Genomic DNA, 14,780 nt, shown 5'->3' on the forward strand with positions numbered 1-14,780 from the left:
TGGGTTTTGTGCAATTTAGAAAGTTGGCAACCATAACACTACAGGCTCAAACCAAAAGACCCAGATCCCACCTCAGATGTGTGAATTCTTAAGCTGATCTCATGATTTCTGCATACTCGGGCTTGGCAACACTGAATAGGTCTGATATTGGCATATTTGGGGCCAACATCCCAGCATTGCACCTTTAAACGCTAGTTTAGACAGAGCAGGAAACCCCCTGGGATTCAGGGCATGAAATACTCTATTCTCCGGAGCCTTTTCAAACCGGATCTCCCCGTTTTGGCCACCAATGACTAAGAAGCCCCGGCTGTGACAGCTCTTAGTTTGCTCATTACTGGACTGGGGCCAGCACCACTCATCTCCTGGGTGGTTATTTCCTCTTGAATGTGAGTCTGAGCTCCTGGCTGAAAGCTGTGATTGTGGAGTGGGGGTGTGCGCTGTGGAGACCAGCTGGCTGAGCGTCCACAGAGCACTGGTTAGAACCGAGCAGCCCAGGCAGCAAATGGGGAACGGGCTCCCTGCCTATATCATAAAGATTTTTCTATTATGTAACTGCTCTTGCTCAAGTGTATTCCAGCCACTTAGTAGAATTAATAGCTCCAGAGTTTTCTGGGGAGGTAAATAATAGCTGGTAAGCACAAGGGCTTGTGGATTTCCTTGTGAGCTTTGGGGTCGGATGCTATCAGAGTTGCATCCCAGGAGATTTGGGTTCCCTTTAAATCCAAGGGGATTTAGGGACTTGAGTCCTTCTGGGAAAAATCTCCCCATCCAAGCAGGTTGAGCTAAGGCATATTCCCAGCTAGCCATGGACTGGCTGTGTTGTTCAGGGCAAATCCCCACCCTGGCAGTGCCTTGGTTTCCCCAGCTGTGAAATAGGGATGAAGCTGGCCTGTCTTGCAGGGGATGGGGTTTACAGATTGAATGAAATTTATCCTCAAAATGCTCTGAGATCTCGGAGTCCAGAGCTCCAAAAGAGTGGGAACCCTTCCTGTGTGGAGGGACGGGCAGTTGAGACATCAATTGCTGCAGAATTTAACTTTGTATTTTAAGTGAATCTTGTGCTTAAGGCTGTAAGTCTTTCCCAATGCAGCACTACCTTCCTGAACCTGCAGGCAGCTCTGTGCTGCCCCTGCTGCTCATGGTTCTGCCTAACCATAGAGACCTGTGTGGGCTCTAGTCAGTTTCACAGCTGCTCTGCCCATGGGCACCCATGAAAGTGACCGGCACTCTGCTTTGTGCCCCTTGGCAAGGCTGAGCAGGAGGAGGATGTCAGGGCTGGAGCTATTCATGGGGGATGGGGGGAGGGGGAGGGTATAAGACAACCCACTGTTAAGGGACCTGGTGGGGGAGATCCCCTCTTCCTGGTGCTTGGAATGCTTCAGATGCTACTAGCCAGAGGTGGCCAGGGAAGATGGGGATCAATGGACAAAGTGCGGGGATGGGCCTTTCCCATCAGGTCTGGGGAGGTCAGGGCTTCTGACCTGGTGTGCTGCTGGGGGCTGATCTTTCAGCTCTGTCCCTGGCTAGTAGGTTTGAGCTCTGGACTAGTAGCGATTTCCCTCCCGGAGAGCAATGGGGAGGCAAAGCTTTAGTTGGTGGTGCTGCAGAGTGGGGTGGAATTGGTCCCTCTGCAATTAACATCTGTCTCTTTCAGTCCTAGCTCGGCGGCAGAGGAGGATTTGGCTGTTCTCCATCACCGCGGAGGGGGCAGACGGTCTGCCCAGCACCTGGGTGGGACAAGATGGATGGCAAAGCTACTGCCAATGGGGTCCCCCCTCCCCAGACCAATGGCACGGCAACCGCTGGGAAAGGGGCAGCAGCTGGCCAGCCTGCAGCAAAACCCAAGCCTGCCAAGAACGCTGTGAGATCAGCCCCCGTCTCTGGAGCTAGGCGGCCTGTGACTGACCACGCCCGCCCGCCCACGGCCCCATGTGGTGGCGCCAAGCTGCTCAGCAATGGGGTGCCCCCGAAGGCCGAAGCCTCGCAGAGGAAGCTGCCAGCAGCAGCATCAGCACCCAAAGCTGGTGCTGCCTCTGCCAAGCCCACTCCGGCCAAAACAGTGGCCAGGAAGCCAGCGGGTGAGAGCGGGGCAAAGCCTCCGGAGAAGGCTGGGCCGGGCAAGGCCGGGCAGCCGAAGGGCGTGAGGAAGACGACAGTTCCAACCATGGCCTTGGGTATGTTCCTCGCCTTCCCGCCAACAGCAGGAAGGGTTGCCAACCCTCCAGGATTGTCCTGGAGTCTCCAGGACATAAAAAGTCCAATCTTTAATTAAAGATTGTCATGTGGTGAAACCTCCAGGAATACGTCCAACCCAAATTGGCAACCCTAGTGGGTGGCACCAGGCTGGTATCCCTGAGGCCTACAGGTGCCTTAGGGCCTGTTCCTGAGTCCCTTGTCCTGAGCCAGGGTGGTTAAGGCCCCTGTGGGCTGATAGGCTGTAGGGAGATTCCCCTGCTAAGGGGGGGGAGAGTGGCTGGAGGGGGGGATCTCACTGTGAATCTATAGCGAAGGGGGGAGGAGCATGCTGGGCTGTGATCAGAACCCCCCCGATAAAACACCTGGCAGGGCTCTGACAGACTGGGGTGCGGGGTTGGCGTTGCTGATAAGGGAGCCAGGCTGTGGCATCCTGTCTGGCTTTAGGGGCAGGGCAATGCCCTGCTATGGCACGATTGGTAAAGCACTTAACGGGGAGGGTCCCCTTAGTCTTTCCCTCCCCCCCCCCCACACACCCCAACCTGGCTTTGGGGAGTGGAATAGAACTGCTGGTTTCCCCTGCACCAGTGATAGCCAGGGTGGTTGAGAGGCCCCTGCGTGCAGCGAGTGTGGCAGGTCATGGTGCCTGTCCTCCCATGGCCATGGGGTCTAGCCCCTCTGCCAGCGAGGCCAGTCTTAGGAGGGGCCAAGCCTGAATCCCGTTCCAGGGAGGGTAGAACAACTGCATTGATGGGGAAGCTGGCGCTGCCCCCTCCTGTGTGCCCTGACTCCTTGGATCCCAGAGCTGGGACTCCCGTTCCCCTGGCACTAACCTACCTGCCCAGTTGCCTCGTCAGTAACCTCCCGTCTCCTGGCGCTGAAGCTGTCGGTCTCTCTCTCTCTCTCTCTCTTCCTGTTTCTAGTCCCAAAGTCGGCCTCAGTGAAGCCTGAGAAACCAGAATCGGCCAAGCCTTCCAGGTATGGTATGGAGTTGCCTGCGGCTGCACGCTGGCTGCTCCTGATACTATGGGGATAGATGTGGGAGGGACTGGGTAAAGAACCTGCCCCAGGATACCTAGCAGGGGGCATATGGTGGGGCTGGGAAGGCTGGCTTTTGGGGTCTGGATGAGATTTCCATGTGGGATGGCTCCTGACCAATCAAGGTACTGCCTTTGGGACCCCCAGCCCGCTTGGAGCAAGCAGTGGCACGTGCAGGGTGTGTGTGGTACCTGATCTAATGTGATCAGATGTAATCACACTAATAACAGCATGAGAAGGGATGGTAGCAGGAGTCACTGAAACTAGGGGAACTCCCAGAGGAAAACAGTCCCAGATCAGAGGCAGCTCCTGGGAGAGCCTGAGATGAGACGGAAACAGACTCTGTGTTAGAGACCTTTTCTGAATTTTCTCTCTCATTAGTGAGTGGTGGGATGTTCGCTGGCAGTATGTTGTTCAGCCACTAGATGTCCCTTAGCTGCACAGTGTTCCAGGCAGGGAGTGGTCCCTGGTAAACAACGGAGACAGAAGTGGGACACAAGCTAAGTGAAGGCTTGTCTGCAGTTCAGTAAATGCCTCCTGTTGGAGATGAACTGTGGTTCTGCATATCATGAGACAAAAATATTCCAGTGGCCCTAAGGGGGGAGGAGACTTCTGGTAGTAGATGACTCTCTAATCTAGCAGCCAAAGTCCGAATGAGATCAATGAAGCTGAAGCTGGCCAAATTCCGATTAGCCATGAAGTGTGAATTTTTAGCCCTGAGAACACTGGGGCCGTTCATGTAGGGCTGTGGGAGATTCTCCATCCCTCCAAATTGAGCCTGGATGTCTTTCTACAAGAGATGCGTTGGCTCAGATAGACGTGAACCTGCCTGATGCACAAAGCACCAAGTGAGTTATCTGGCCTGCGTTTATGCAGCCTAGATGGTGGTAATTGTAGCGTATGGGAACAGGACAGTGTCCCTTTGGACTACTGGCTCCCATGGTGTCCTAGGTTTTGAAAGCTGTTAGAGCAGCAGGCCATAGGTGACTAGCCCTGGCATGTTGTGTTCATAGTTGGGAAACAGGCTTATCTGGGACCCAACGGTGGCTTTCTTCATGTTGTGTAACAAGCCAAAGAGATGACAAGAAATAGCTGCTGCTTTTCTCCATGGAAGGCTAGAGGAGACCACTGTGCTCGTGTGCTGCACAACACAGGAGTCCCCGGACGCAGTAGCTGTGGCTGAACTAGAGAGCGTCCTTAGAAAAACATCCAGGCTTGGTTTTTTTTAAAGAGCTCCAGTGATGGAGAAACCACCACACCCCTTGGGAAGCTGTACCAATGGTTCATCCCCCTCACTTAAAATCCATTAACCCATTCTGGCCTAGTGGGTGGCGGGAAAGCCATAGACATGGTGTATCTTGATTTTTAGTGAGGCTTTTGGCACAGTCCCATGTGATCCTCTCTCATAAGCAAACTAGGGAAAGGTGGGTGCGAAACTGGTTGAAAGATGGTACTCAGAGTAGTTCCAATGGTGTGGTGTCCTGCAGTGGTTAGTTTTGGGTCTGGTACTCATCAGTATTTTCATGATTTGGATCATGGAGAGGAGAGTAAGCTTATAAAATTTGCACATGACACCAAACGGGGGGTTGCAGGCACTTTGAAGGAGAGGATTAGAGTCTGAAATGACCATGACAAATTGGAGGATTGGTCTGAATTCAACAAGATGAATTTTAGTAAAGACACATGCAAAGTACTTCACTTAGGAAGGAAAAATCAAATGCCCAACTACAAAATGGAGAATAACTGGCTAGGTGGTCATTCTGCTGTAAAGGATCTGGGCTTATAGCGGATTACAAATTGAGTGTCAACAATGTGATGCAGTTGTAAAAAAGGCTAATATCATTCTGGTGTGTACTAACAGGAGTGTTGGATGTAACTGTCCAGCTTTGCTCGGCACTGAGGAGGCCTCAGCTGGAGTCCTGTGTCCAGTTCTGGGCACTGCGCTTTAAGAAAGATGTGGACAAATTAGAAAGAATCCAGAGAAGAGCAACACAAATGATCAAAGGTTTAGAAAACCTGCCCTGTGTGGAAAGGTTAAAAAACTGGACGTGTTTAGTCTGAGAAAAGAAAACTGAGGGGGAACCAGACAATGGTCTTCAAATACGGGAAGGGCTGTTAGAGAGAGGACTGGGATCGATTGTTCTCCATGTCCACTGGAGGTAGGATGAGAAGTAATTGCCTTAATCTGCAGCAAGGGAGATTTAGGTTAGATATTAGGAAAAGCTTAACTACGCTGAACAATTAGATTAAAGATCTGGAACACGCTTCCAAAGGAGGTTTGTAGAATCCATGTCACTGGAGGGTTTTAAGAACAGCTGTAAGGGATGGTCTAGGTGTACTGGTCAGCCCCTTACACTGGGGCAGGGACTTGATGACTTCTTGAGCTCCCTTCCAGCCCTGTGAAAACAGGGATGGGGGGGAAGGTCAAAATGAGGGCACCCGACAGGGACTCTGAGCAGAGAACCCTGGCCAGCACCTGCTGCTCTGTGAAGGAGCAACTCTGCCTGGAGACAGGATACCAGTGGGAGTGGAAATAGGCCCCACTGTTGCAGTGCACCTCCCTGTCCAGCTTCCTCCTGGGCTGATTCAGGGCCATCTTAGAGGATTGAGCCAAAAGAAACCTGATGAGGTTCAACAAGGACAAGTGCAGAGTCCTGCACTTAGGACGGAAGAATCCCATGCCCTGTTACAGGCTAGGGACCGAATGGCTAGGAAGCAGTTCTGCAGAAAAGGACCTAGGGGTTACAGTGGACGAGAAGCTGTATATGAGTCAACAGTGTGCCCTTGTTGCCAAGAAGGCTAACGGCATTTTGGGCTGTATAAGTTGGGGCATTGCCAACAGATTGAGGGACGTGATCCTTCCCCTCTATTCGACATTGGTGAGGCCTCATCTGGAGTACTGTGTCCAGTTTTGGGCCCCACACTACAAGAAGGATGTGGAAAAATTGGAAAGAGTCCAGCGGAGGGCAACAAAAAAGATTGGGGGGCTGGAGCACATGACTTATGAGGAGAGGCTGAGGGAACTGGGATTGTTTAGTCTCCAGAAGAGAAGAATGAGGGGGGATTTGATAGCTGCTTTCAACTACCTGAAAGGGGTTCCAAAGAAGCTGGATCTAGACTGTTCTCAGTGGTACCTGATGACAGAACAAGGAGTAATGGTCTCAAGTTGCAGTTGGGGAGGTTTAGGTTGGATATTAGGAAAAACTTTTTCACTGAGGGTGGTGAAGCACTGGAATGGGTTACCTAGGGAGGTGGTGGAATCTCCTTCCTTAAAGGTTTTTAAGGTCAGGCGTGACAAAGCCCTGGCTGGGATAATTTAGTTGGGAATTGGTCCTGCTTTGAGCAGGGGGTTGGACTAAAACCTCCTGAGGTCCCTTCCGACCCTGATATTCTCTGATTCTCTGATTTTATGATCTTGGTCAGCCCCAGGAGGAGGTTGATGAGGGAGTCTTGCAGCTTTGTGGGCCTAGGGATGGGGGTTGGGGGAAGTTCAGTGAGACTCAAGCGGTTCTGGACTGCCACGCAGACCGGATGCTGTTCTAGTCTGGTAGCACTCTTGCATTGGTGTAAAGGACCACAGGTGGGGCATTTAATCTAGGATGACTGGGGTGAGTGTCTTTCATTGCAGTTAGTGCTGGCTGCTCAATTTCACTCTCCTGAGATGAGTCAAGCTTGTCAGTTTCACTTGAGTGGATAGTCAGTTTTGTTTCCCAGTGCGCTGGTGGGGTTAGAGCAGGGGTGGGCAAACTTTTTGGCCCAAGGGCCACATCTGGGTGGGGAAATTGAATGTAGGGCTGGGGCAGGGGGTTGGGGTGTGTGAGGGGGTGTGGTGTGCAGGAAGGGGCTCAGGTCAGGGGGTTGAGGTGCAGGAGGGCTGCAGGGAGCATGAGGGGGCTCAGGGCAGGGGGTTGGGGGTGCAGGGGGCTCAGGGAAGGGGGTTGAGGTGTGGGGTGCAGGAGGGGTTCAGGTGCAGATTCCAGCCCGGTGCCGCTTACCTGGAGCGGCTCCGGGGTGGCAGCAGCACACATGGGGCCAGGGCAGGCTCCCTGCCTGCCTGCCTTGGCCCCGCGCCGCTCCCGGAAGTGGCCAGCACCATGTCCCTGCTGCCCCTGGGGGAGAGGGGGCAGAGGGTCTCCGGGCACTGCCCTTGCCTGTGGGTCCCTCCCCCGAAGCTCCCATTGGCCACGGTTCCCTGTTCCCAGCCAATGGGAGCTTGGGGGTGGGGTGGGTGGGCAGTACTCACAGATGAGAGCAGCATGCGGAGCCCTCTGCCGCCACCCCTCCCCCAGGGGCTGCAGGGACGTGGTGCCGGCCGCTTCTGGGAGCGGCGCAGGACCCGCGGTACCACAGGGGTGGCAATCCTGGGGGCAGGATCCAAAGCCCTGACAGGCCAGATCCGGCCTGCGGGCCGTGGTTTACCCACCCCTGGGCTAGAGGGCTCTCAGCACCACACCCAGCAGGTTAGCAGGAAACTCTGCTTTGACTGTGACTTCAAACATTCTTCACGTTTTTCTCTCTCAAACCCTGAGCCCAGCACTGTGGGGAGGCCAGGGCTCTGGCTCACTGGGGAGGCCTGGCAAGCTGCCCTTCAGTGTGGATTTGGTGGGGCTAATGGGCTGTGGTTCAGAAGGGGTTTTAGTGTAACCCCAAGCCCGATGGACTCAGCAGCTGTGTTCAGAGGCGCTGCAGCAGCGGTAGGTCCTGCCTGCCGAGGGGGCTTGCAGCTGGGAGACAAAGGGGGTGATGAGGGGCACCAGTCAGAGCTCTCCAGAGGGTGAGCCTCTACTTGCAGAACGTGGCCTCCATTCAGATCCCCTAAGCTGCCGGGCTGTGCTGGCGAAGGGCCTGGATGGCTTGGATTTGTTTGGCAGGTGACCAACTGCCTGTAGGTGGAGAAAGGAAAGGACGGCCCAGTGGCTAGAACGCTAGCTGGGGACTCGACACCTGGGTTCCATTCCCAGCACCACCACCAGTCTCCCTGTGTGAGATTGAGCAAGTCACTTTGTCCCCTTTGCCTCAATTTCCCCTCCTGGGTACATTGGAGTAACAGCAGTAAAGAAGGTGAGGTGCTCAGATGCTACAGTGACAGGAACCTCTGCTCGAGCTAGTCGGGGAGCAAGGAGTCAGCCAGTCAGGGTGGGGAATATCCGTCTCCAAGCCCTGCAGGCTGGTACTGTGCGGTCCCTTTGCGGTACAGCAGTGTGTGCACTGGGGGAGTTTGTCCTGGCATCCCCAGGGCTGTACCAGCTTGGTCCCTCTGGTGGATGGAGCGCAGGACTGGCTCTTAGGCAACCTGGGTTCTATTCCTAGCTCTGCCATTGACTTGCTGGGTGACCTTGGGCAAGTCACTGCCCTGCCTTGTGCCTCAGTTTCCCCATCTGTAGAGTGGGGAGAACAGGGCTTTGAGCTCTGTGTGGGAGAAGTGTGTAGAAGAGCTAGGTATTCAGGGTGTGACATGGACCCGTCTCTATTGACTGCATGAGACAAACATAGTGGCTTCTCTATCTCTTCACCCCTCTCAGTTCTGGTTTCAGACCCCCTGCTCCAGGGACGAAGGACACCACACAGGTCTCCACCAGAGCCCTGACCAGTAACAAACCAGCCATGGCCAAACCTAAACAGATGGCGCCACCTGGTGGCCAGGCCTCAGCAGTACCACAGCAGCAGAAAAACACCACCGCCTCTGCAAAGAAAGGTACAGGTGCCTCACGACTAAGCATTGGTTGGTGGCTTAGGCTAGGTCTACACTACAGTGGGGGGTCAACCTAAGATACGCCACTTCAGCTACGTGAATAGCATAGCTGAAGTGGCGTATTTTAGGTCGACTTACCTGGCTGTGAGGACGGCGGCAAGTCGACCGCTGCCGCGCCGCCGTCGACTCCGCTGCTGCCTCTTGCCGCGGTGGATTTCTGGAGTCGACGGCAGAGCGATCAGGGATCGATTTTATCGCGTCTTCACTAGATGCGATAAGTCGATCCCCGATAGACCGATTGCTACCCGCCGATCCGGCGGGTAGTGAAGACGTGCCCTTAGATCTGACACCAGCAAGCTACGGTGACTCCACAGTGTGGGCAGCCAGGGCATCTGAGATTCAGTGTCTGGTTGGATCCCATGGGAGGGTGCCTGGGGAAAGGAGCGAGGTGTATTCGTAGGTTGCCTGCTTTGGACACCAGGCTGCCCCGACTCTGGGCAGGAGTGGGGGTGGCCCATCTGCTGTAGCAAAGGGCAGCGTGCTGCTGCCATTCACTCAACCGGTGGTGGGACGTCTGAGGAACGAGCTCCACCCCCCACTTTGTTACCCCAGTGCCCCTGCATGCTGCTCAGGACTCAGCTCCTCGGAGAGTCTCTCCCCCTGCCCACCATGCTGGGGGGATGGGGACCCCAGCCAGCATGGAGCAGACCCCAGGGCTCTGCTCCCAGCCCTGGGCATTAGGGATGCAGCTGGAGTGCACTGCACTAGGGATATTGTCTCATCTCCAAAGGCAGTGCATGAGTTGGAGCAGCCCCGTGGCTGCTCCCAGTTACTCTGGGGACAGGGCCATCACTAGGACCACCACCAAGGTGGCTTAAAGCCTGCTCTATCCTTGCCCCATGGAGTGAGGTGGGAATTGGGCCACTCTAGCAGGAGCCAGTGGCTTTCCCAGGGTGCTGCAGCAGCTCACAGTGCCCTCTGTTGGCTTGGCTGTTACCCCAGAAGGCACTTCCAATTGGCTATAAATCTAGGGCCTGGCCCTGAGACCTGGCTTCTTTCTTGTCCCTTACAGACCTCGTCAGAGCTGCCCCCGTCTCCAGGGCCAGGCTGTCTGGCTCGAACCCCACCCTCAACAAGATTGCTGGCCCGGCCAAGATGTCCAAAGCCAAGCTCCCGGCAGAGCCCAAGGCCAAGAGCCACCCAGTTCCTGCCACTCCCAAGGCCTTGGAGAAGCCAAAGGGGCCGAAGACCCCTCCCAAGGCAGGGGGCAGCCATCCTGCCACCCCACAGAGAGCAGCGGCCTCCACCCTGAAGAAGTTATCCGCTGGGAGCCCTGGCAAGAAGCCCCCTAAGAAAGAGGCTAGCTACAACCTGGAGCCAGTGCCTGTGCCCAGGAAAAAGCTGCTTTCCCCAGGACAGGGAGAGGCCAAGGAAGCTGCTGCCAATGTCCTTTTGGCCTCTCCTGATGTCCTGCCTGGCACAGAAAGGGTAGCCCCCGAGGGCGATGTGAGGCCTCTGGATGAGAAAGGATTAACACCGGAGGTGGGCCCGGTCCTGCCCAAGCCGGTCCCTGCAGATGGGGATGCTCCCGAGAGCTATAGGCCAGAGGTGCCGGGAGCAGAACAAACACCTGCCAGGGACCTGGAAGGGGTGGTTGGAGGTGGAGCACCCCAGGAAGGAGGAGGCTCATCTGGCCCAGAGCTGGTGGCTGCCAACCCTCTATCCCACCAAGAGAGCTGTCCTGCAGAACAGCAGCTGACCGGTCTCTCCCCACCACAAGGGGTGGGCTCTCCTCCCAGGGAGATGCTGCCCCCAGCAGGCACAGAGCTCCCTGATGTGACACTCCAACCCCAGGGAGAGCAGAGCCTGGTGGACACCCCATCTATGCTTCTAGACCCCTGTGAGACTGGCCCAGCAGCCCAGGGGGAACCATTGCCCTGCCAGGAAGCCCCAATGGGGGCTGAGCACCTAGACTTGTGGCCGGAAGGCAAAGGAAGAGCAGCTCAAGACGTGACCTGCCTGGCCCCAGCCCAGCTGGATTCCTCCTGCCCAGCTGGGGCCTCCCAGATGCTGCCCCTCAGCAAAGAGGCCCCTCGGGGTGGCACAGGGGGACAGCGATCTCCCTGCGGGTCACCGAAGCACCCGGCAGAGCTTCTGCGAGGGGGAGAGCGGGAGGAAGAGCTGCCGGATGAGCCAGAGGCAGAGTGGTTGACGCACGAGATGGACTCGCTTCCTCAGGTTGGCCTGGAGGGTTCCTCCCCAGAAGATGTGGCAGAGCCAGGAGCCGTGGAGCTGAGAGAGGAGAGGGATGGGAGTGTCTCTCTGACCCCGCCAGGGCGTGGACAGGAGACCCAGGATGCTCTTCCCCTGGAGAGAGGAACCCAGGGCGCTTGCAGGGGCTCCGGGAAGATGGGGGATCTGGATGCCGAAGGAGTGACTAGTACAGAGGAGGCAGCGGCTGTTTCCCAGGGGATAGAGGGGCTCAGCGGAGAGCCTGTCCGTGCGGGGCATGAGCCAGAGGAAGCTGTTCCCCCCACAGAACAGCTCCCTGAGGACAGCAAGGGCCCTGAAGACCAACCCAGTGTCGCTTCTCCCGGCATGTCCCTCCCTGGTGCTGAGCTGGCCGGAGTCACCTTAAGCAGCCTTGAGGAAGCCGAGCTGCAATGCACCTGCCTACGTTCTCCTGGAGACGTTGCCGAGGTGGGGCCCACGGAGGGGGAGCCCCCACTGAAGGGTGGGGCTGATGTGCTGGAGGACCTGGAGCCACGTGCCCAACTGGAGTCACCACTGGGTCCCGAGGTGACTGTGCACAAGCCTCAGAGCCTGCCCCTGAAGAGCCTGGAGCTGCCGCAGGAGCCGGCCCAACGCCCCCCGCCCCCAGGGCAGCTGTCGTCCAGTAGCGCCGAGTCGGAGGGGCCGTCCAAGAGCCGCTCCAAGTCCAGCACGCTGAGCGGCCCCGACCTGGCTGGCAAGAGCAGCAGCGAGACCAGCACCCCGGAGGAGCTGCGGGATTACGACAGCAGCTCCGGTGTGGAGTCCAAGTCGGACGAGAAGCTAGAACAGAGCTTCCCCCGCAGCCCCCTGGAGGACCTGCCAGGGGAGCAGGACCTGGGGATCCACATGGACAAGGGGGATGACGAGGCAGAGACCCTCCCAGCAGACGAGCTCCTAGGTGACCCGCCCACCGAGCCCACAGTGTCCTCCTCCGAGGAGGAGGGGGAGCTGGATGGAGACCTCCTGAAGGAGCCCGGCTTCCCTGCCATGGGCAAGCCTCTGGTGTTCCGGGCGCCATCCCCACCCCGTAAGCCGTCCCTGGAGGAGTTGGAGGAGCTGGGCTCGGGTGACGCTGGCACCGGGACGCCGGCCTCCACCAACTCGGCCACCTCCTTCGACGCCGTCTTCCACCTCCACTCCACTGACAGCTGCGGGAAGAGCCCGGGCCTCTCCTCCCTGGAGAGCGAAGAGCACTCGGCCGAGAGCACCAGAGACCAGATCCCCAAGGGCTCCGAGCCGGCCAGCCTCCCCGAGGCGGAAGAGCATGGCAAGATCTCCCTCCCCGGGGACTGGGGCTGCCAGCTGGAGCGCCCCCTGCAGATGGGCTCGGCGGATGAGGAGGAGCTGGCCTCCCAGCCTTATGGCACTGCTCCCCGTGGCCCGGCGGCAGGTAATGTATAGAGCAGCCTGCCGTGTGTGTCCAAGTGCCAACGCCGCGGTACCTTAAAGCTTAACTCAGTCATGTGCAATAGCGTCTCCTGCTGAAGGGAATCCCCCCATCAGTGGTTCCCGCTCCCTCCTCTCCTAGTGTATCTCCCACCTAGCCGGATGGGTCTGACATCTCTGTACAGTCCCTCAGTCATAGCCTACATTTTTCTGTGTCTAGATCAAAAATACCAGGCTCTCCCCCATGATCACTGGCACCTAGGGGGAAGCCGTCTGTGTTTTAATGTTCTTCCCTTTTGGGGTGGGGGATTGGGGGCCAAACTTTTTAGCCTTTCAGTACATTGAATAAAGAGTCACTTATCTGGATCTGACCTCCTGGCCTGTTTGTATTTTTGTGCAGGACTCTTACCACCCCTTCCTTAGCCTGGACTGTGGAGGGCAGATTGGGGGGGGAGGGAGGGGGTTGATTGGCAGCAGGGCCAAGTAGATTTGGGGTGGGGGCTAGGGAGCGGCCATCTGTCATGGCTGACGTCTTACCGCTTGGTTTGTAGCCTTGCAGCAGACTAGAACGTCTGGCCTTAGCCACAGTCCTTCTGTTGCCATGGGTTCTCCAGAAGATAGTTTGGCCATCACATGGAAGTTCTTCATGGGGCTGAGAGCATCTCAAGCCTTCCCTGGACCACCATGTGGTGGGCGGACTTTTCTAGACCCCACCAGCCCTCATCTCCTGGACCTTTTGGTCCAAGGGAACTTTCCTGGGTCCACAGACTGTAGTTTTTGAGAACTAGAGCACCTGATGCTTTAGTACCTTCCCTTGGACAGATCTAGCCCAGAGATCAGGCCACTGCCATGATCTGAGGCCCAGTTCTATGGGCAGCTCCAGCCTCCGTGATGTGGTTGCCATGGAGACAGTAGATGACTTTTTAACAGCCAAAGGATGCTGTGCCTAGGTTGGTCCCATTGCATTGTGCTTAAATCAAAGCTTCATGGCTGGTAGGAGATAGACCTAATCTACGCTTCTCCTTAGCTGCTCTGCTTAGGCTATTGCCCCCAAGACCATGCCTCCCTCCTGGGCAGCTGCTGGCAGCCTGGCTATCTCTGCCATGGAGGCATCCCAAAGATCTAGCCATAGGCAGGGAAGCAGGAGCCAGTTCCTAGTTGAATCTGCTTTGGGCATCTTGCCTGGTCGGGGTGGTATCGAATGGGCTAACCCTGGATGTTGCCTGGACTCTTCTCCCTGCCTGTCTGTGTGTGCCTGTGCCAGTCTGTCCTGTTGGTGCCCCCTGTCTCTCCTTCGTCCGTCTTGACACCCCTCCCATGGGCAGTTCTCTCCAACCCATGCTCCTGTGCCCTGTTGTAGGTGAGAGCGGGGCTGGCCTGGGGCCCTTCTCCTGGGGGCCCTGCCCCCCTGAAATCCTCTCCACCATTTACGAGGTGGAAGGAGGCGCAGAGACCCCTGGGCAGGTGCCAGAAGAGGAGGAGGAGGATGGGAACTACCAGCTCCCCCCTGCTGTCCCCCGTGACAAGGCCCCCCTGCACCTGGGCAGCCTCCAAGCAACTGTCATGCAGCAGCTGATCAGCCGGACTCTGCTCTTCTCCTCCACTGGGGAGGCACCTGTGGGGGGCAGAGGGGCCCCCGTCATGAGTGAGGTGGAGCTCGGAAAGTGGACAGACCTGCTGTCACCATTGGATGAGTCTCGGGCCAGCATCACCTCAGTCACCAGCTTCTCCCCCGAGGACGTCTCATCTCCCCAGGGCGACTGGACGGTGGTGGAGGTGGAGACCTTCCACTGACTTCCCCCACCCGCACCGGCTTCACCCCCTCCTCCCCGCACCTCCTCTGGGTGAAGGCTCTGCCTGTTGTGGCTTAGATCCCTGCTGTGATCTGCTCTTCTCCTTCCCTTGGCTTTTCTGGGGGACCAAGCGTGGTGGGGTGGCCAGTACCTCTGTTCCAGCCACGCAGAACTTTCCTTCTACCTCTTGGCCCACAGTGGAGCAAGTGGCTTCCCAAGTTGAGGCTAAGTAACCAGGCAGAGGCAGCAACTGGAAGAACTTGTGCTGGGGTGAGGCTTGGCTGCTTCCCCTGAGTCCTTGACTTCAGTTTCAAATTTCTGAATTCTGATCTCATCCCCTCCCCAACTCCATGGAGCTCCCAGAGCCTGCAGCCAAAGGGGTGGAGGGTTAACGGCAGGATGGG

At 56.9% G+C, this 14,780-nt stretch overlaps 1 protein-coding gene across 1 annotated transcript; it reads left to right on the top strand.

Moving 5' to 3' along the window:
- The first annotated feature begins 1,741 nt into the window (after window positions 1-1,741).
- LOC135891593 (proline-rich protein 36-like) lies at window positions 1,742-14,377 on the top strand. Its single transcript, XM_065419197.1, has 5 exons — window positions 1,742-2,174; window positions 3,117-3,171; window positions 8,766-8,926; window positions 9,996-12,587; window positions 13,944-14,377. The coding sequence occupies exons 1-5, from the start codon at window positions 1,742-1,744 to the stop codon at window positions 14,375-14,377; spliced, it is 3,675 nt and encodes a 1,224-aa protein (XP_065275269.1).
- Window positions 14,378-14,780: the final 403 nt, after the last annotated feature.

This window comes from Emys orbicularis, chromosome 19, assembly GCF_028017835.1.
Source record: "Emys orbicularis isolate rEmyOrb1 chromosome 19, rEmyOrb1.hap1, whole genome shotgun sequence".
Taxonomy (NCBI): domain Eukaryota; kingdom Metazoa; phylum Chordata; order Testudines; family Emydidae; genus Emys; species Emys orbicularis.

Excerpts from the sequence above, each read along its gene's own strand:
- LOC135891593 (XM_065419197.1), top strand. The coding sequence starts at position 1,742 with ATGGATGGCAAAGCTACTGCCAATGGGGTCCCCCCTCCCCAGACCAAT. Across the intron at positions 8,927-9,995 it reads CACCGCCTCTGCAAAGAAAG|ACCTCGTCAGAGCTGCCCCC; the intron begins GTACAGGTGCCT and ends TGTCCCTTACAG. Across the intron at positions 12,588-13,943 it reads TCCCCGTGGCCCGGCGGCAG|GTGAGAGCGGGGCTGGCCTG; the intron begins GTAATGTATAGA and ends GCCCTGTTGTAG.